The sequence below is a fragment of the Bos indicus genome, chromosome 9 (assembly GCF_029378745.1).
Source record: "Bos indicus isolate NIAB-ARS_2022 breed Sahiwal x Tharparkar chromosome 9, NIAB-ARS_B.indTharparkar_mat_pri_1.0, whole genome shotgun sequence".
Classification (NCBI taxonomy): Eukaryota; Metazoa; Chordata; class Mammalia; order Artiodactyla; family Bovidae; genus Bos; species Bos indicus.
Window position 1 is genome coordinate 50,509,318 of NC_091768.1, and position 21,711 is coordinate 50,531,028.

The 21,711-nt window shown below is 38.3% G+C and overlaps 2 protein-coding genes across 8 annotated transcripts in view; one reads left to right on the top strand and one right to left on the bottom strand.

Annotated features, from left to right (window-relative positions):
* The window catches only part of LOC109563885 (thiosulfate sulfurtransferase like domain containing 3), a 30,658-nt gene extending 18,068 nt beyond the window's left edge, over window positions 1-12,590 (bottom strand). The window contains exons 1-5 of one of the 3 annotated variants that reach the window (XM_070796039.1): window positions 12,572-12,590; window positions 10,955-11,019; window positions 8,047-8,257; window positions 5,506-5,679; window positions 5,249-5,408 (exon numbers count right to left, since the gene is read on the bottom strand). In XM_070796039.1, coding sequence (XP_070652140.1) covers window positions 5,249-5,408; window positions 5,506-5,679; window positions 8,047-8,119 — 407 coding nt within the window. In that variant the 5' untranslated portion in view covers window positions 8,120-8,257; window positions 10,955-11,019; window positions 12,572-12,590. Of the gene's footprint in view, window positions 1-4,758; window positions 4,941-5,248; window positions 5,409-5,505; window positions 5,680-8,046; window positions 8,258-10,954; window positions 11,020-12,571 lie in introns of those variants that run through there. The other 2 variants (XM_019967315.2, XM_019967316.2) reach the window with 2 other exon arrangements.
* USP45 (ubiquitin specific peptidase 45) overlaps window positions 8,251-21,711 on the top strand; it is a 77,487-nt gene continuing 64,026 nt past the window's right edge. For 4 of the 5 annotated variants that reach the window (XM_019967317.2, XM_070796037.1, XM_019967319.2 and 1 more), the window contains exons 1-3: window positions 8,251-12,779; window positions 17,366-17,475; window positions 20,833-21,005. In XM_019967317.2, coding sequence (XP_019822876.2) covers window positions 17,376-17,475; window positions 20,833-21,005 — 273 coding nt within the window. In that variant the 5' untranslated portion in view covers window positions 8,251-12,779; window positions 17,366-17,375. The remainder of the gene's footprint in view (window positions 12,780-17,365; window positions 17,476-20,832; window positions 21,006-21,711) is intronic. The other variant, XM_019967318.2, reaches the window with a different exon arrangement.

Sequence of the window (21,711 nt, forward strand, 5' to 3'; positions counted from 1 at the left end):
TCTGTTGTTTTTGGAGTCTTTCTTCCTTTGGATAAGTATTAAAGCCTTCTATGGTTTATCAAGTAGTAATTTCATATAGTTTATAAACAGACTTAGAATTCTGCTTCCTTGTGGAGAGTATCACATAAGCTGGAAAAAGATTATAAAGTCAGTACCATTGATAAACATTGGTCTCCTAGGATTATGAAATAAGAAAAAAAAGCTCTCCTCAGGTCTGAAGGAATTAAGATTGGGCTTGGGTTGGAAGGGCAGAATGATTATATATATCACAATCATTGATTTAACCCTAATTTTTTTTTAAGCCTACCTATATTTCTAAAAAGTTTTTAGTTTGAAAATACATATGCCTGGTACTTTTATTTTCAACCTCTTAAGTAGAAAATGTAAAAAACATAAATAAGAGTAGATAAAATGTTATAATGAGCCTCAATACCTGTCAACTCATGGCCAATTTCATTTTAAACTCCCACCACTTCCTTCAATATGCATATTATTTTGAAGCAAATCCAAAATATTTTGTCCATAATTTTCTTAGTATGTAACCCTAAGAGTAAAATACCTAGAAGAGAATGTCAAAATAATTTTGTAATAATCAAATATCTAGCGTTTATATTTTTAGTTGTTTCCTTAATATCATAAAAATTATTAAATAATTCTACTTAGGATCTAAATATAGACCATATGTGTAATTCATTGATAAATCTTTTAAAATTCTTGGATTCTTCCTTTATTTCATTTCAGAAGTTCCCCATTTTGGTTTGCTTGTTCACTAAGAATTTCCCACCATATGTACTTTGCTGATTGTATCTTTGAGGTGCTACTTAACGTGTTCTTTTCTCTGTATTTCTATATATTGGTAATGGAATGCAAAAGCTTGATCAGGTTCAGGCTCAATTTTTCTTTTTTTTCTTTATAAACTACTGTATAAAGTATGGATATTTTCCCTCAGGAGGCATATAATGGCTGGTTGTCTCTTCCTTTATTTAGCAGCCATTGAGGATGTGTATTGTTAAGTATTAGCGTAGGCTGCATTATTTAGTAAGACAGCCGCTAGCCACGTGTGGCTACTGAACACTCAAAATGTGGCTAGTCTGAATTGAAATGTGCTATATATGTTGAATTTTAATACTCGGTACAAAAGAATGTAAGATATCAACTTTGTTTATAATGATTATATGTTTTAAATGATTTTTTAGATACCTAGGAGTAAATACAAATATTAAGATTAATTTCACCTCTTTTATCTCTTTTTAAATGTAAGCAAATTAAAAATCACATAATGGCTTGCATCATAATTCTTTTGGACAGTGTTGCTATAAGACATAAGGAAAATGTCAGATCCAGTTCCATTTTCTCTGCTTTTTATTCCTGCTCTCAGAGCAACTTATAGTCATTTCTTTGCTGTTGTGTTACTTCCACATTTTCAAGTAACATGCTTATCGCATTTATTGAGCACTTACTTACTATGTAACAAGTATATTCTAAGCTCTCTACCTTATGAAGTCATTTAATTCTCAGGCAGTCTTTTCAGAGATGTTCTTGTCCTCAGGAACAGAAAGTTAAATAATTTACCTAATCACAAGTCAAGAGCTTGGATTTAGTTCAGTTCAGGTCCTCACTCGTGTCCAACTCTTTGCGACCCCATGGACTGCAGCATGCTAGGCCTCCCTGTCCATCGCCACTTCCAGAGTTTACTCAAACTCATGTCCCCAAAAATTGAGTAGGTGATGCCATCCAGCCATCTCATCCTCTGTCATCCCCTTCTCTCGCCTTCAGTCTTTCCTAGCATCAGGGCCTTTTCCAGTGAGTCACTTCTTCAAATCAGGTGGCCAAATACTGGAGTTTCAGCTTCATCATCAATCCTTCCAGTGAATATTCAGGACTGATTTCCTTTAGGATGGACTGGTTGGATCTCCTTGCAGTCCAAGGGACATTGAAGAGTCTTCTCCAACACCACAGTTCAAAAGCATCAGTTCTTCAGCACTCAGCTTTCTTTGTAGTCCAACTCTCACATCCATGCATGACTACTGGAAAAACCATAGCTTTGACTAGATGGACTTTTGTTGGCAAAGTAATGTCTCTGCTTATTAATATGCTGTCTAGGTTGGTCATAACTTTCCTCCCAAGGAGTAAGCATCTTTTAATTTCATGGCTGCAATCACCATCTGTGGTGATTTTGGAGCCCCAAAAGTTAAGTGTATAACTGTTTTTATTGTTTTCCCATCTATTTGCCATGAAGTGATGGGACCAGATGCCATGATCCTAGTTTTCTGAATGTTGAGTTTTAAGCCAACTTTTTCACACTCCTCTTTCACTTTCATCAAGGAGCTCTTTAGTTCTTCTTTGCTTTCTGCCATAAGGGTGGTATCATCTGCATATCTGAGGTTATTGATATTTCTCCCAGCGAGCTTGGATTAGATTTTTATTAAAATTTGGGCAGTGGACTCCAAGGCCCAGGCTCTTAAACACTTCACTTTACTGCCTGCTCTGCTTACCCTCCAGTTTCTTTTAATTTTTTTCAGTTGTAAATATCATTGCAACTTCCTACTATTGAAGATTTAATTTTTCCTGCATACCTCCTATTCTCCATTCCAACTCCCATCTACCCCACCACCACCCTGCCTGGGACTTCTACTCCCATCATCCTCCCAGGTAAACTGCATAATTGTTGTTAAACTTATATTCAGTATATATTAAGTATACACAGATAATTTTGTGTTCTGTAGTATTTCCTTTCTATTTGAATATTTTTTGCCTTCTGGGAGTAGGGGTTTTAACTAAAAGCCTGGTATGTTTATGCAGACTCTTTACCCTGACGTATTTACCTATTCCTTGTTGGGTCAAGTAGTTCAACTGCAGTTCACTCTCTATAGTTTTTCTTCTCTGTGAGCTTGTGGCTCTTAATATACTCACTTTGTTAATATATATGCCCTAGTAATATTTGTTTATATAATTTGCTTAAAGGCAGCAAGGATTTGAAGAGTCATGATCTGGGGAGAAGGAAAGCTGAGGAGGATGAGCCAACATTGAAAAGTGTATCTGTGTGTGTGTGTATTACATGTATTTTCCATCTTTTCTAGTTCTTGTAGGGAGTTTGCTCTGCTAGAAACTAGACTGATGTGTCAGAAATAGAAGTTCAAGGTGATAACATCACATCTCTACCCCAGATTCTCCAATAGCTTAATAAATTATTTAGGACAAAAACCAGGTCTTTACAGTTTACTTTCCAGGCCTTGCATGTTCTGAGTGACTATATAAATGAGACTAAAAACAGATGGGTCTGAAGAGACAGATGGAAGAAAGCACAAAGTTGTTTTACCACTCACCAGTATATGAACAAGTATAAGACCTAACATTCTAAAGGAATATACTCATGCTAGTGGGAATCATTTGCATTTAAACTTTCTTCTAATATTTTCATTATTTTTAATTGAGATATAATTACAGATAGTTATAGTTTAAAAATGTTTGCTTCAGTGAGTTTTGGCAAATGATTATACCTGTGTCCCAGCACCTCAATCAAGATAGAAAGTGCTTCCATCACCCTAGAAATTTTCCTCCTCGTTTTTCTAGTTAATCTCTTATCCTCAATGGAGGCAACCACTGTTCTGATTACTATCTCTATAGATCATATTACCTTTTTAGATTCCAAATTGTATCACTACCATGTTGGTCATAGTGCCATAAGTCTTTGCATATTGTTAATATATTTTCATTGTTCATATTTCACCTAGTTTTCATCCCAGATTCTTGGTATTTTAAGGTTAAGTCTGTTTGGTAATCTACTGGTCTAGCTCATAGCCTCTTTGATGAAGAGTATAGAAGCTATGCTGAACACCTGGTCACACATTATGATTAAGTAATACAAGTAACCGGGTATTTTGGAATATACTTAAAGCTCAACATTCAGAAAACGAAGATCATGGCATCTGGTCCCATCACTTCATGGGAAATAGATGGGGAAACAGTGTCAGACTTTATTTTTTTGGTCTCCAAAATCACGGCAGATTGTGACTGCAGCCATGAAATTAAAAGACGCTTACTCCTTGGAAGGAAAGTTATGACCAACCTAGAAAGCATATTCAAAAGCAGAGACATTACTTTGCCAACAAAGGTCCGTCTCATCAAGGCAATGGTTTTTCCAGTGGTCGTGTATGGATGTGAGAGTTGGACTGTGAAGAAAGCTGAGCACCAAACAATTGATGCTTTTGAACTGTGGTGTTGGAGAAGACTCTTGAGAGTCCCTTGGACTGCAAGGAGATCCAACCAGTCCATTCTGAAGGAGATCAGCCCTGGGATTTCTTTGGAAGGAATGATGCTAAAGCTGAAACTCCAGTACTTTGGCCACCTCATGCGAAGAGTTGACTCATTGGAAAAGACTCTGATGCTGGGAGGGATTGGGGGCAGGAGGAGAAGGGGACGACAGAGGATGAGATGGCTGGATGGCATCATTGACTCAATGGACGTGAGTCTGAGTGAACTCCAGGAGTTGGTGATGGACAGGGAGGCCTGGCGTGCTGCGATTCATGGGGTCACAAAGAGTCGGACACGACTGAGCGACTGAACTGATTGAATACTACTAAAATATTTAAAAATTAATTTTAGAATCCCTTTACTTTAGAAGCCTTTATGTTTACATGGTGAGTCACATACATTACCTTAATCATCATTAGCCTTTGGAAATAGGCTGGGGGAGGTGGTATTCCCCATTTATAGGTGAGAAAAAGATTCAACAAAAAATAATTGACATATACAAACTCCCTTTCCCATTAACCAGTGGTTCCAGGGCTACATTTTTATTCTTTTGCCTATTCCACTATTCTGGGCTGCATGTACACAAGGAAAGGGTCAGCTTATATTCCAAAAATCAATTTCCTTGTTTCTTCTCTGAAATTTCATAGGTTGCCCATTCCTTCCATCCTCCAGCATAGTGTTGAGCACTAAAAACATACATCAGATAATTAGTGCTGTAACCATTTTTCCTGCTTTACAGCACAAGGTTCACAGGAACTTTAGAGATAAGATGACTTTAGAGATTTAGCAGTGCATTGACTTTTCACCATAATATTTACACTTGAAGCATATTTAAAGGATCATAGAATGAAAAGTACAGCCAGTCAATAATAATCTGTACTCTATACTTCTGTTAATATAGTAAGTATAAAATTCTTCAGTAGACCAATAAAAATATGCCTATGAAACACTGCAGTACATATCCTAAACCCATTTTTATCCTTAAGCTACTTACTTGTTAAAGCCCAGAGATATTGCTGTGACCATAGCCACCTTGCTTCTCACTCCAGCTAAACAAGAAAACACTAGACTGTCAGATTTGGATGGCTTTACTTCTTTGTACTTCTCTTTGAAGTCCTTTGGGTTCATCTGTAGAGCTTCACCTACATCATCCACTGAAAGAAAATGTTAAGAATTTCATTTAAATTTTAGATACAGTCAATTAGTGGATGTATGTTTTCCTAACAAATCAGGTTAAAACACATCTCTTACATGGTATATTGACAGACCCAGGGATTTTTCCAGACTCATAAATTTCCCATGGCTCTCTAACATCAATTAACATAATTTTTTTAGACTTCAGGAGGTTTTTAAGTTCCTTATAAGTGACACCTTCACAAATAGCAGTACAAAAATTGAGGCAGCTTCTTTTTATTGACTTCAAACCTGGAAAGAATAAAATAAATTAGCTATCTTCAAAATGACACTGTTATTATCTGGAAAGAGTAAGTCAAAGGAGTTTTCCTCATGTTCAAGTCAGCTCACCATATCAATCTTTTGACTTCTTATATAAAGTTTCATTTTCATAGTGGAAAGAACAGGGGTTTTAGAGTCAGATAAATCAAGGTTCAAATCCTGGCCTGCCCATTTAGCTCTGTGACCCTGGGCAGATTACTTAAACTCTCTGGGAGAGTAAAATCAAATAATATTATTTAACTTTTAGAGTTGCTGTGAGGTTTAAATAATCTATACAGTACACAATAATCTCTTTTCACCTTTCCTTCATGATTTATGCACATTGTTCCCTTCTGAAGGGAACACCTTTCTCTCTCGTCTCTACCAGGCACTCTAAGCCTCCTTTACAACCCTGTTAAATGTCACTTACCACTTCCCCTTTGATCAAACACTTCCACTTCTACGTATCCATTTCCGTAAAATACTTATACACAAAGAAGGGTGTACATATACAAAAAGAAGCGTGTACAATGATAATTTTTGAAGAACTTTTAATAATAGCAAAGAAATTGGAAACTAAAATATCCATCAATAAGGGACTAGCTTTAGGGTAATTCATAGTTATGGGATATATGCAGTGGTTAAAAGAGTTTTATGTACTGCCATGAATACCTAAGCTTCTGAATACCTAAGTGAGAAAAAAAATTACAGAAGAGTAAGTGCAGAAGATCACACTATATATTAAATATTCCCCAGTGGCTCAGCTGGTAAAGAACCTGCCTGCCAATGCAGGACATGCAAGAGACACATGATCCCTGGGTTGGGAAGATTCCTGGAGAAGGAAATGGCCACCCACTCCAGTATTCTTGTGTAGAAAATTCCATGGACAGAGGAGACTAGTGAGTTACAGTCCATGGTGTCACAAAAAGTCAGGCATAACTGAGTGTGCACACACACAGATTTGTTGTTTAGTTGCTAAGTCATATCCGAGTCTTGTGACCCCATTGACTGTAGCCCACCAGGCTACTCAGTCCGTGGGATTTCCCAGGCAAGAATACCCAGATTAACATTTCCTACTCTGGGGGATCTTCCAGACCCAGGGATTTAACCCTTATCTCTTGCTTGGCAGGCAGATTTTTTTTACTGCTGAGCCACCTGGGAAGCACATACATTTATATAGGTATACTCCTATCTGGGGAGAGTATATAAAGGAGTGTGCTTTATTTGTTTTAATATAATTTTTGCTTTATTGTTTAATGAATATAATCATGTATTACAAGTATTTTTAAAAAAATGAAACAGGCACCTTTTCTCTAACACCTCCAACTCCATCCTTTCCAATGCAGTCTCACTTGACTGGGTTGTGTATGGTGATGGTTTATTTGTGTCTGTCTTACCCCCAAATGGGCTTCCCTGGTGGCTCAGATGGTAAAGAATTTTCCTGCAATGCTAGAGACCTAGGTTTAATCCCTGGGTTGGGAAGATCCCCTGGACAAGGGAAAGGTACCTACTCCAGTATTCTGGCCTGGAGAATTCCATGGACCCATGGGGTCACAGAGTCAGACATGACTGAGCTACTTTCACCTTCACCCCCAACTGGTGAAGTAAACTGTATCCCAGAAGGATGTCTGTCAGATTAGGAGCTCAATAAATGATTGCAGACTAAAGGTAAAACCAAATAACAGAATTTGTATGAATGACACATCTTCAACTACACAGGCTGTACCGAGTTACAAGGGAATAACTGGGGCGGGGAAGTGTTACACTGGCGCCCCTGTATCTTTATCCACAAAAGTTGTTGCTAAAGGAGAGGCAGCATATTAAACAGAGATAAGGGACAGGAGGTCTGCTCTGAGTTCTAGACCACCTCTTCCACTAACCACCTTCGCTTCTCTGGCTTCTGTTCGGCCAGTTGTGGTACTATTACAGGCCGAACGAGGTATCTGGGTTTGATCAACCCGTGAGTGCTGCTCTCTAGTGGGTCACAAGTAAAACTCGCAAGACGGCTTCTCATTGCCACTCTCCAAGGCAGGAACTGGCCACTCGGCTCATTTCCCTGAGTCGCGAATTGACCTTCATTGCTCAAGTCAAGCACCAAAGCTTTCTAACTGTTCCCACGAGAGCCCCCTGAAGTCATGTTTACCTCTCTGCGTCTGCCGAGAGCAACCCCAGACCCCAGTAGCCCGGAATCTGAAGAAACAAGGACTGTAAGTGGGTGTTACATTCCCAGGGCTCAAGTGTACTGGGTCTGACTTTTAACTGGAAGCCTTAAAGAAGCAAACACGGTCACGAACGCCATCCTTTCCCAGGGGCTCGTGGTTAGGCGTCCTCCCTTTCCTCGGGGACCACTGAACTCACCCCAGAGCACAGCCTCCGCAGACCCGAAGATCGTCCGGCAAGTACTCCAGGGCAGCAGGCGCTGCAGCACCATCGCTGCTAACCACTTCGTTCTCCTGCTCCTTCACTTCCGGCCGCGCGGCGAGCGGTGCCGGGCTCTCGAGCGCCCTCCAACTAGGCGCTGGCCGAACCCGGTAGTGCCACTAGGAGTAATCGCGAACAGAAACGTGCCCTGTTTTAAAATTTAAAATATTAATGGGAAAGAAATTTAGGGTTGGGAAGAAACTGAGGTATGGGCTTTTTTTTTAAATTTTTAATTATTTTTTTTTAAGGAGAGGCAAAGTTTAAAAGTGAAAAGAAAATAGAAGGCAATATTTAAAGGTATAAAGTAAGAAATTCCTCCGGTTTACTTCAAAACAAGGATTCTTATGTATTGGATTAAAGCAAACTTTAATACATGGACACTTTGCTAAGAATCACTCTTAACTCCCATAGCTGACTCCAACTGATGTCAGTATTAAGATAATCTCATCTTTTCCTCACTCATGATGATAGTTGACTATATTTGATGATAACATGAATGTGTTGGATGGTTGGATTGCATCACCGACTTGATGGACGTTGGTTTGAGCAAACTCTGGGAGTTGGTGATGGCCAGGGAAGCCTGGTGTGCTGCAGTCCTTGGGATTGCAAAGAGTAGGACAAGACTGAGTGACTGAACTGAACTAAGTGTGTTAGTTTGCAATTGCTAATGTAACAATTATCAAATTTATTGACTAAACACAATTTTATTATGTACAGTTTTATAGGTCAGAAGTCACTTGGTGAAAATTAAGGTGTCAGCAAGTCTGTGGTCCTTCTGAAGGTCCTTCTGAAGGTCCTTCTGAAGGTCTGAAGGTGTCAGCAAATCTGAAGGTCCTTCTGAAGGGGAGCATTTCTGTACTTAACTTTTACATCTACTGAAGGTTGCCTGAATTCCTTGGCTATTTTTCCCTTTCTCCATCTTCAAAGCCAGCAGTTTGTCATCTCCACATCTCTCTCTGACTCTGATCTCTGCTTTTGTTGTCACGTCCACTTCTCCTAACCTTTTTGCCTCTCTTTCACAAGGAACTTTGATTACAGTGAGACCATTGGGATAATCTTAATCATATGTGCAAAATCTTTTTGCCGTGTAAGCTAATATAATAATAGGTTCTTGGAATTAGAACACATTGTATGTAGTTGTGGGGAGAGCATATTAAGCCTGTTAGATAAAGTTTATTACCTTGTTTTAAATTTGTTTTCAACTTGGTTTATTACCTTATTTTTATTCTCAATTTTGTTTCCCAAGGATAATGAAAGCCATATTAACTGCAAATTGATTCACAGTGAAAATTTTAAAAATAAGCTTCCAACTGGCATTATTAAAGTATGAATCCAATGAATAATTTCATGAAGGGTGTAGTTTTAAATTATTCAGTTTTAATATTTTAATAATAAAACCACTTCAGATTTCTATACCAATGACATCAGTTACAATTATGTTTTTTCCAAGTCATTTGGAGTTTAACCGTAGTCTCTGTGAAATCTACTTTGTGGCCTAACTTTGAACTAAGATATCATTAAATACTGTAGATTCAAGTACTCTCTGTAGGATCCCCATCATAAACCACAAGTAGAAAGGACACAAATATGAAAACGATGTACTTCAATGAGTCACATTTAATCTAATTTATACTTTTGCAAGAGCATTTATTACTAAACAATTCTTTTTCAAGTGTTCATGGCTACTTATTTGAGAAATATTTTTCTGTGTTTTTTTAATTTTTTTCCTGAAGAGATGAATTTGTCCTTCTGTAACCAGCAGAATGCCAAACTTAGTTTATTTAAGAGGCTTAGAGCAAAAAGATCTTGTCAAACAGAAGTACTGATCATTGCTCCTTGAATAAATGTCCCAAGTTCTTCGTTCAGAGTTAGTTTGAGGGAAGGAAATAAGGCTTAAAGTGGGATGCAAGGGAGAGAAATCACGTAACTTTTCTGGGAGAGGTCTACTAGTGCTGAGTTGATATCAATCATTCATTCTCAAACAACTCATTCTATTTTTTGCCACAATGCAGGTGAAAGACAATTGGAAAGGAGGGGATTCTTAAGAGACTTAGCACTTTTTCCATTTCTTTCTAAATCCACATCAAGCCCCCACATTTTAGATAATTCAATGAAAAATTAGGAAATTTATTGCCTTTCATGCAACATTTTTTTCAAGAGTTTCTGTCAAAACTTCTTTTGATGCAGCATTTTCACTGCCAATCACTTATTGAAAATACCTGCACAAGTACTCACAGATAAATGTACACCAAGAGGGGGCTGATTGGGAAAAAAAGATGCATCCAGTGGAATTTTAAACAACCAGTGAAAAGAATAAGGTTAGTATGGTGATAAGTTCAAAATATATAATCAAGTGAAAAAGAAAAATCAAGTTGTAGAATAGAAGGTAGACCGTAATCTAACCTGACCATGATCTCTTTTAACAAATGGTAATCATATAAAAATGTAGTACAAATGCATATCATGTGCAAAGACAATTCCTGAAACTATACACAAGAAACAGCAAATAGAGGAGAGGAAATGTTACCTCTGAGGAAGAGAATGGGAATGTGGAAAGGCAGAAAAGATGAGGAACGTTATACCAAACTCTCATGTATTACTTTTATAATAAAGGATGTACCTCTTAAAACACATGATAAAAGCTTAATATATGTATAGCCTATAGCTTAGCAAAGTACTCCATACATTTCCAGACAACAGTGATGGTAATATTAAGATATTTAACATTATTTGAAATGTATATACAGCTGACCTTAAGCACACTTATATTTCTGTTTGATGTTTTGTCATAATGTCTTTTTTTTTTTCCATAATGTCTTGACAATAGCAATAAAAGTATACTTACTAGGTATTATTGAAAAATAATTTCCCTCCTTTGAAGCATCCATCGAATAATAAATTTCACTTTAACTGAAAAGATAAATAATTTGAAGAACATCAGAAACAAAATCTGTTAGACAATTTCCCTTAACTCATGTAAATTTTGAAATGGAAATTGCAGTCTCTGGAGATTTGGGTACATCTGCTGGAAATCAAAATAACTTTGGAAATTCATCATTTTCAAGAAAAATTTAAGTATTGTATCATGATTTGCATAATTCATAAGTTTCTTTTTATGAGAGAGAACTTAAAATTTCATATTCTGATTCAGTCCCCTCCTTTTTTCCTGGTAAATTGGATTCCAGTACATGATATATTTAAAAAACTCCTTTGATTATAGTGTCCTTTATTTATTTATTTTTAATTTTGGCTGTGCTGAGTCTTTGTTGCTGTGGCTTTTCTCTTGCAGTGAGCCAGGGCTACTCTTTAGTTGGGGTTAGTGGGTTTCTCATTGAGGTGTCTTCTCTTGCTGCCAAGCAGGGGCTCTAGGGCACATGGGGTTCTGGTTCAAGCTGCTCCTGGTTAAAAAGCACAGGTTCAATAGTTGTGGTTAGTTGTGGTTAGTTCAAGGTGCTTAGTTGCTCTGTGGCACGTTGGAGCTTCTCTGATCAGGGATAGAACCAATATCTCTTTTATTGGCAGGCAGATTCTTTACCACTGAGCTATCAGGGAAGCCCCTATAATGCAATTTAGTATTCAAATTATTTAGATTTGCTCATTTTCATGTCCTTTTTTCCTCCATGTTCTGTTTCCAATCCAATGTTAAATCATTTATGAAGCAGACATTTTTTACTTTAAAATTACAACACAACCTGGGCTTATTTGTGGAGTATTTTCTTTTTCCCTAGGGGAATACATGATTCCCTACCCTAATACATGATTATGTACCCCAATACTTAGCACAATGACTCACATATTTGTATTCAGTTGTATTTGTTGAATGAATGGTTTCCATACACAGAATGCCAAAGTCTAATAACTTCCTTTGCCAAGTTCTCTATGTGTAAATAATTGTAAATAATTTAAACTATTTCTTAAGAAATGAACCAAAGTTTTTAAAAGAGAAAATCAGTTTTGGGGGGGTTTATTTGTAGTAACTTTTGACTCGTAATCCAAAACTCTCTCCATAAGCCCACATCTGTCCCTTGTCTTAAGAACTGCTAAAGATTACGAATCTAAAGACATTACGAAATGTCTCGTAGCATTTATCCATAACTAGGGTGGATGTTTGCTATATCATTCAAACAAAATATTTTTCAACCAACTACTTTTACTAAACATATGCAAAGTGCAAACACTTTGAATAATCGAGCTTCAAAGAGGTTTAGGTATAGGTCAGGAAATTTTCAAATAAAGAAGAACGGCAGGTAAAGCAACAATAATGAAAAAAGGCAAGAAAACGTATGATGTCAGATGTGACTTAACAGCACGGAAGTCGGAGGCAGTCTGGGCAGGGTGTCCAGCCACAAGTGGGACTTAAACCCCACTCCGAGAACTCGGGAGGTGGGCAAACTCCAAGCTCTATCGGGATCCAATGAGGAGTCTATTTAGGTTACCCTAAGATTAGCTGGGGTCTACCTACTCCTGTGTAAGTACGGGAAGCAGTTGCGACTGCAGCCAGCAGAGCCGGGTGTCCACGCCCAACTCCGGGTAAGCCGCCACGCGAGGGGCGGTCCCAACTTGTCCGGACATTGGGGCGGGCACACGAGGCCCTGCCCCTGCCGACGGGAGGGGCAGCTGCGCAGGCGCAGTCTGATGGGGTTGTGGACGCGGCTGCTCGGCCTGTCAGGGTGAGTTGCGGGTCCGGTGCTGGATTGCCTCATTTTGTCCAACTTCGTTTATGTAACCCTGGCCCTTTGTGGCTTGAAGGGCTTGGGAGAGAACCCTCTCCCCGCCTTTCTCGGTCCTTGGGGGCTCCAGGCGGTCACCGAGGGCCACGAAAGAGTGGCGGAACCGGCAGGGTGTCGGGGCGGCAGCGGGAGGAGCCGGGGAGGCGGGACGGGGCCGCCTCACCTTGACCTAGCGGGGCGGCGACCCAGCAACCTTCCGGCCGCCCTTCCGCGTTCAGCCTCGCGGCGCATTTTCTTTTCGGGAATTTGGGATGTTTTTGTTAGAGACCAGAGAAAGCGTGTCTTACCAAGGTCTTCTGGAAGCATCGTGTAGTATTAGGAACCCTGGAGATGGACTGCCTGGGTCCAGATCACCATCCACCACTTACTGGCTCTTGGCCTGTGCAAATCACCTAACGCCTGGCTGTCTTTCTTCAAGTGTAAAATGGGGGAAATAATAGCAACCTACCTCATAAAGTGATTGGTGGTTGGGAGAATGAAGTGGGTTAATATCATTGAAGTCCTTAGAACCGAGTGTGATGCACGAAAAAGTGAGTGCTGGTCATCTTTTTGAGCCTGGTACCCTTTTAAACCTCTGAAAGAATTTTTGTCCCTTTCTTCTCTCCCCTCGCACCCTTGCAGAAAATAATGGCCCAAGCGTAGGAAAATAATTTTTTTTTTCTTTCTTGAGAATATGGGCTTCTACATGCATGGCCTTAAAAAAAAAAAAAAAAACACAACTTATAAACAGTTTAGTTGCACATCCTACATTATGGACAGATATTAGGGTAATGCAGAAGTTGGAAGTTGGAAAGTTTTATTAGGAAACCACCTGAGAAAAATGGCCATAATTTATTTGTGCTGAAAAGACTTAACATAGCAGGCCTGAGACTGCTGTCCTTAAAAAGGTCTGCTTGCAAGGTTAGCCCTTGCTTGGCTTGCCTGGGAACAATATGGTTTATTCTGTAAGACATGGTTTATCCAGAAGTTACTAGCCCCATAAAAATCCTGCACCCGTGAGTGTGTAATGGGCTTCTGTGAGCAGAAACGTTGCACAGACATTACTTATTGGGGGAAGGATGTAGGGTATTTGACCAGTCTTGGGAGGGAGAGAATGGTAAGGAAGCCTGCATTTGGATTGCTCTAGACTTCACCTGTGTGTTTTTCATTATGCTAGTCTGTGTGTTCACACTACATTGCTGCAATAAACGTTAGCCGTGAGTACACCTCTATGCTAGGTCTTGTGAGTCCTTGCAGTAAACCTCCACATGTGAGAGTGATCTCGAACTCCCCAGACACATTATTGATGATATGCAATGTGTGAAGCTCTAATAATTGGAATTTTTTGTAATAATTGGACTTTAATTTTGTCTCTTTTTACGTGAACGGGGAATTGAAAAAGAAAGCTATACAGATGAGTGACTGCTTAATAGTAGGTTACTGTCCAAAATGACTCTATGTTTAGACATATTGCATGTGTCAGAAAAATCACTGGAAATTGACTACATTGCCACATTTGAGTCAGTGTTTTTGAGAAAAGGCATAAGTCTTTTATAGATTCTAAGTATCTGGTTCTTTTGGTTCCTCTGCCAGGATTAGCTATGTATTAATGCTCGTCTTTATCAAGAGTTTACCAGTGTGTGCACATGTTAGTTGCTCAGTCATGTCTGACTCTGCAATCCCAAGGACAGTAGTCTGCCAGACTCCTCTGTCCGTGGGATTCTCCAGGCAGAAATACTGGAGTGGGTTGCCATTTCCTTCTCCAGGAGATCTTCCCCACTCAGGGATTGAACCTGGGTCTCTTAAATTGCAGGCAGATTCTTTACCATCTGAGCCACCATTGGAAGTTTCAAGTTTAGCTGTGTGGGGGGTGTAAAAATATGACCAGTTTCTTATGGACCATATTTCTTGGATGCTCTTAGTCATGCCCATCTCTTTTTCAGGACATCAAGTTACAATAGTTGTAACAATAGTTACAATGGTAAGTGTGTAAGTTTAAGGGTGGAAATATCTGATTTGCAATCTCTTTTGTGTCCTTTCTGTCAGTAAAGTAGAAGACCAGATGATATTTGAAAGAGTAGGGAGAGGAGTTGGAGATTGGGAGAGTGAAAACAATTTCAGATTGCTGTGTAATAAGTTGACCAGAAGTTGTAGTAGATAATGGGATGTCTTGATCTGTTTGCAGTTGTGGTTGTTAATTTAGTAGACCCAGTCGCCTTTCGTACAAGACTTTTTCTCCAGCCTCTTTGGATACTGTCATGGAGAACGTGGTTAATTGGCTCATCTAGGATTGAGATTGTTAGTGGGGTGACATACTAGCCATTAGGCTGTGTACACGTATTCTGTTCTTGCTAGGTACATGATAAGGTTGTACTCTTTGTACACCTGCCCTTACCCTCACCCCTCCCTTTCCCCACGATGTCTATTTGAAATTAAATGTGGCTATATGACTTGCCCGTAAAACATAAGCAGACTTGCACCATTTGCAAGTAAAGCTTGAAGAACCAGCGCTAGATTTTCTGCTTCTCTTCCTCCCTTCCCTGCTAAGGGCTTGTTGAGATGTAGCCTCTTCTCAACCTGGGCATTAAAAGAGAATAGGAGTGGCTGATCAAGCAAGCTGGCAGAATTTGAAGTTGTGGTCAGAGAATGGAATACTTGAATTAGTGATTTTGTGAGGTTGAAATGTAGCCATAAGTTAATGAAGTAGTCTGGAGGGTGAAGGCAGAAAGAAATGAAGTGGTCAGAAACTTGGAGGCCTTCTTCATCTCTGTAACCTTGAAGGCATTAATTTATTGCAGTGTTGTTCAATAGTGATGACCCTTGGGCCTAAGGAAATGGCTTTTAAAATGGTAAACTCAAAAGCTTCCTTATGTGGAACTTGGTACAACTAAATCAGGATTCAGAATTTATTATTGAATTGAGTGATTGTTCTACCTTGATCAACCAAAGCATATACACAACCACAAAAATTACAGTATAGCTTAGCCAGGTAGCACCATGATATTAGGTAGGATTTAGGATATGTGTGTGCTTAGTTGCTCAGTTTTGTCCAACTCTGCGATCCCCGTGGACTGTAGCCCTCCAGACTCCCTCTGTCCTTGGGGATTCTCCAGGCAAGAATACTGGAGTGGGTTGCTGTGCCCTCCTGCAGGGGATCTTCCCAATCCAGGGATTGAACCCAGGTCTCTAGCATTGCAGGTGGATTCCCATCAGGGAAGCCCATGAATACTGGAGTGGGTAGCCTCTTCCTTCTCCAGGGGAACTTCCTGACCCAAGAATCAAACTGGGGTCTCTTGCATTGCAGACAGATTCTTTACCAGCTGAGCTACCAGGGATATAGTGGTTTTTAAAAAATGCATTAACTTCTATCTAAAACCTTTAGAATTAACTTTGAATTTTTATGAAATATAAGAGATTTCTTAAAAATATATTTAGAGGTAAATAACAGCATGAACAAAAAATTAAATTCTGTGTGAGACATTATACAACTTTGCTGTTGAAAGTGTGGTCTGTGGACCCAGCAGTGGCTTCCTGCTGGGAACTTTTTAGACAGGCAGACTCTCAGGTCCTGTGCTAGACTTGAATCAAAATCCACACTTTGAGAGGCTCTCCAATGTGACTCATATGCACTGTCCTGATCTCTTAAAAAAGCCAGGGTCTTAGGGAGGTGAAACACTATTCTCCCATTTCTTGCAGGAAGAACAGCTGTCGATTTAAGATACTGCTGTAACCAATTGAATCATTATTCAAAAAAGCAGATGTTTTGGGTTAGCTGAAGAAATTAGAATATGATAAGATATGATATTAGGGAATTACTCTTAATTTTCTTAGAAATAATGATGTGACTGTATAGGAGAATCTCCTTAAGGAATATATGTTGTCTGCAACTTCTAAATAGTTCAGCAAAAAAGGATGTACTCACATACATGTGTAGATATGTCTATATACACATTGATATTTAGATAAAACAGATATGGCAGAATGTTCCAGATGTGGACTCTAGATAGTCTATGGTGTTCGTTATACTGCTGTTTCAACTTGTGTGATAGTTTTAAATTTTTCATAACTAAAAAATGGGGAAAAAACACACAAAAAAGGCAAGAGCTTAAAAAGTTGGAAATGTATTTCTCTCTCTGTAGTCCACTGGGTCGTACAGTGCAGGAAGGGTGTCTGTACTGTGCTTGGCACTTGGCATCCATCCCTGGCTTGTTGAGGCTTTTCCAGCTCCCACTGTTTCCTAGCTGGTGAAAAAAGAGAAAGGGCGAGGCGAGCACAGGAATCAGAGGTGGCATAAAGTTTATTTTTTTTAATTCACCTGGACATCATACATGTAGGGAACTGTTGGTTAAAGTCAGATGTAATGTGGCCTTTGTGTGTTGGTATAATAAAAATTTCTTTAGTTTCAGCTGATGTTTCCCTCTTTCTCCTCTGTTAATTTACGAGGCTCGTTAAACTTGAAGTCATTTTAATATGCATTAAGTCAAATACATACAATTTTTAATTTTGAGGATTAATGTGTATTTCCCCCCAACCCCCAATCTTTTCAGTAAATAACAGATGCGGGTGAAAGAGCCATCCAAAGCTTCACCTGAGAAAGCTAAGAGAAGTAAAAGGCCTCCTATACCTCACGATGAAGACTCGTCAGATGACGTTGCTGGTAAGTTATGATGTCTCGCATCCTGAACAGTGTTGCAGAGGACGAATCATATGTGCTTTTAATGAATAAATCCTTTGCTCTTTATTTTAGCCATTTTCTGCATTACTTCAAAATCAGCTTGTCGATTTCCAAAATACCCTGTTGGCATTTTTGCTGAGATTTTGTTTATTTTATAAAGTAACTTAGAACTGGCATCTTCTCTTGTTGTTTCTCATGACTATTAGAACCGAGCCCTCAAGCCAGTGAGGTTGGTTGATGACCTTGAGGGGCTTCCTGGTTTGTCTTTCTCTTTAGCCTCATGCCTTGGGTTTTAGCCTCTGAGGATTTTCCTTACTGACTTTACCAGTTCAGTTCTCCATTTAAAAAAGATGTTTTTAATCTGTTATTTCCATTTTGAGTGTTTTTAACTTGGACAGTGTTTCAGGACAGATTGTTGAATTGAGGGAAGTCTGAACTATGTCTTTAAATATTTGTTCTGTTAATACGGTGTTCTTCAGGGGTTTGATTATTCTTATAACTCTTTTGCCTATCTACCCTAGTTACCGTATTTTCTTAAAGCCTCTAAAACTCCTGTTTTCCTTTTCTTTTTGTCTGCTGTTCATTTTTATTTTTTTTTTAGTGTGTTCAGCAGTGTCTCTTTCATCTTCTTTTTGGTTTTACCTTCATTTTATTTATTTTTCCTGAACTCTCTGGTCCCTTCCCTTTGTGTTGCCACTTGAGCCTCAAGTGTTCACTTTTTTGTGTGTGTTTTCCTCTCATGGCAGTGATAGTGCTGCCATTTTTGCTTTTCCTTCCTTCCTTTTTCTTACTATCTTAGCACACAAGCTTTGATTTTCTTTGATTACCTATTCTTTCATGTAGAGTTGCCTTTCTTGGGCCAGTTTGGTTTAGAATATTTGTGTAAGAAGGAGGGCCAGAGCACTGTTGAGACCTAACTGTTGAGTTTGAGCCCAGTTAGCCTTTACTTCTTTCCAACTACCAGGATTATTCAGTCCTGGGCTTTTTCAGAACCCAAATTCTCTCGCTTCTTTCCAACTGCCGTAGGAATAAGGCTGTTCTCTGCCGTTATGGCTTGCTTTTTTATTTTCACTTAGTGAATGAGAAATCCCCTTCTTTCATTTCTTCTGAAAACAAAATTGGATAAAGGGGAGCTCCTGCCACTGTTGTTGCAGCACAGAGATGTAGGTTTTGTTCTGTAAGCGCAAAGCACGCGTGGTTCTCTGAATCCACTGCTGTGGTGGTCTCTGCACTTCCTTCTGTGCGCACTCCTGTTTGATCTCCACTGCTTTGAGGTGGAAGTCTTCCCATTTAATTTGTGACTTTGGGCTTCAGCTATGTCCTGGTTGCTCTGAGAATGAACTTTGCATTTCTGCTTTCTGTTCTTTTTGCCCTTGGATAGTTTTGGGGAGGAGAAAGGGGAAGTGTTGATTTTATGTCACCATTCGCACGCTGGAAGCCCTCCTTGTAAAATTTTTATTAATATTTTTAAAATGTGAAGATTTTGATTATTGCTTTTGATTTATGAATGTGAAACAACTATTTGCTTTTAATACATTTTTATATTTTTATTCAGGAATCTCTAGAGGACCTGTTTGTCAAATGAAAATTTGACAATTATATGATTAAACAAATTGCAGGAAACTGAGGAAATTTACTTATTAATGTAGAAGGATATTTTTCACATTTCCCCTCCTCACAGAAGGTAGTAAATACTGTTTAAACACTTATAGGAAAACCTCAGACTTTTAAATTTGTTTATACTTATAAAAAGTATATACAGTTGAGATATTTAAAAGCTAGTAAGTTTAATTGAAGAACCTGGAACCTTTTTATCTTGCATTCACTTATCTCTGAATTCATTAACAATTTCAGTTTTGTATGTCTGAATTGTAGAGTCAGAGACGGTTAAGTTGTACCTTGGCTACATTTTATGCTAGAGATGATTCAAAAGGAGTGTGGAATGATTTTTCCCTTAGAATTTTAAAATATAAAAACTCAAAAAGTGATGACTTTTGGTAAACCATTTCTAGTTCTTGTGTGGTCATTTTTATCAGTCTTTGTCTAAACAGAGAGAGATGCATTTTTTCAATGGCATGCATCTTTGCTGTTCAACCAAAGGACTTCAGAATTACTTCTTTTATGCCAATTCTTACAACTTGCTCTTGGTGTAAAATTAGAAGTTTTAATCTTTTATCAGATTTACATTTTACTTTTGTTGAAATTATGTATTTTAATTTGTCACATTCTTTGTCTTCAGAATGAAATGGAAGTAATATTTAGTCTCATTAACCAGTAGATAAAAAGGAATGCTTTATGTTCAGAAAGGAAAGTAGAGAAAATTGAAATGTACGTACTCCTGTTTCCCTCTTCAAGGTATTCAGTCTCTGCCTTTGTTGTTTGATTTTGGCAGATAGCTGTAGGTTTGGTATTTTGGACATTTGAGGTGGAGAAATTGAAGAGTTCGGTTATTTAGGAAAAATGGAAGTGTACTGAGCCCTTGGGAGACAAATATGGTTATTTGAAGAATTAAGAACATATTTGCTCATTTTGGCCTTTTGTCTCCACACAGTGCACATAGTTGGGATCTGTTATAAAGGACAATTAATGGCCATGCAAAATATATTCATTATTCGGGAATATTCATTGAGAAGAATTCTTGTTCCTGCAAACTATGCCGTTGTTTGTTCCTCTCTTTTCTTTCTTTCAGCAGTGGTGAAAATAGTATCACAGCAGGGCTAGCCCATGGGAAAAATTTTTACTTGTGTATCTTAGTGGAAAGAAAATATGTTCAAAATGCTTGAGGCATAGTAGCTGCTCAATAAATAATCTTCTTAATTTATTTATTAAACTTTAATTTTTGAACTAATTTTAGATTCACAGGAAGGTACGAAACATATGCAAGGAGGCCCCATTCACTCTTCATCCAATCTCTTCTGATTTAATATCTTGTATTTCTATCGCACAGCATCAAAACCGGGAAACTGAAATGGGTACAGTGCTTAGAGCTAATTCAGGTTTCACCAGTTGTACATACATGTGTATGTATGTGTGTGTATAGCTTAATAACACGTATAGCTTTCTATAACCAGCAGTGTCAAGATACTTGACTACACTCTGGCCACTCCGAGTTCTGCTTATGTATAGCCACACCACTGCTCTCCATCGAAAGTCCCTGGCAACTGCTAATGTGTTCTCCAACTCTATAATTATGTTATTTCACAGATGTTTTATAAATGGAATCATTTGTATTCTTTTAAGTTATTTTGTCTTTTGAATCTTTGTGCTTTTTAGTTAATAGTATTTTAATATTGTTGACTTTTGCTTGCTGATGTTCAAATTTTGTTTTGCCTCTTTCAGTAGGTTTCACTTGCCAACATATAAGTCATGCTGTCAGTGTGCACCATGTAAAAAAAGCAATAGCTGAGAACCTGTGGTCAGTTTGCTTGGAATGTGTAAAAGAAAGAAGATTCTGTGATGGACAGCCAGTACTTCTTCCTGATATCTGGTTGTGCCTCAAGTGTGGTTTTCAGGTGAGAAAAGTCTCTTTTCTGTGACAGTTTGTCTTAAATATTTTCCTTAATTGCTCGCTGTGAGTTGGACTGTTGGTAGTGCTTAGAATTTAAGATAAATTTATTCTGTGTTTAGATAGAACTCTCCAAGGCCAAGCTTAGAAATGTTTAAGGTAAAGTAAAATGTACATTGTGTTCAGAAAGTTATAGTGCATGGTTTATAAGTATTTTGAAAGGGAATCCAACCTACTTGCAGTAGTTCTCATATGTGGACCCTCCTTTACCTATTTGTATTTACTTAGGAAATGGATCCAAGCCTTTTTAAGAAATCTTTTGGGATTCATTTTCTTTTCTACGTGAAGTGGTTTTTCTTTTTTTTTTTGCAGAGTATCTTCTCTTAAGAGCTTAGACGCAACTGATATTATTAACAAGGAAATTTTTAAAGAAAATTAAAAGTATATATGTATATTTTTCAATAAGAGTTATCTTTATTATCTCATATAGAAAGCCAGAAGTAGGGTCACTCTTGAGTCAGTTACTTCAGTGGAAAAAACATTAAAAACTGAGATGTCTTCCATTTTTCTGCTGTGCTATCCTATTCCACGGTTTCAGGATGGTCGAAGATGTTTCATGCATTATGTATCATACAGCAATCCCCAAAGGTCAGAAGGAGGGCAAAAAGTACATCCCTTCCCATATGTAAAACTTTTTCAGAAACATACATTAG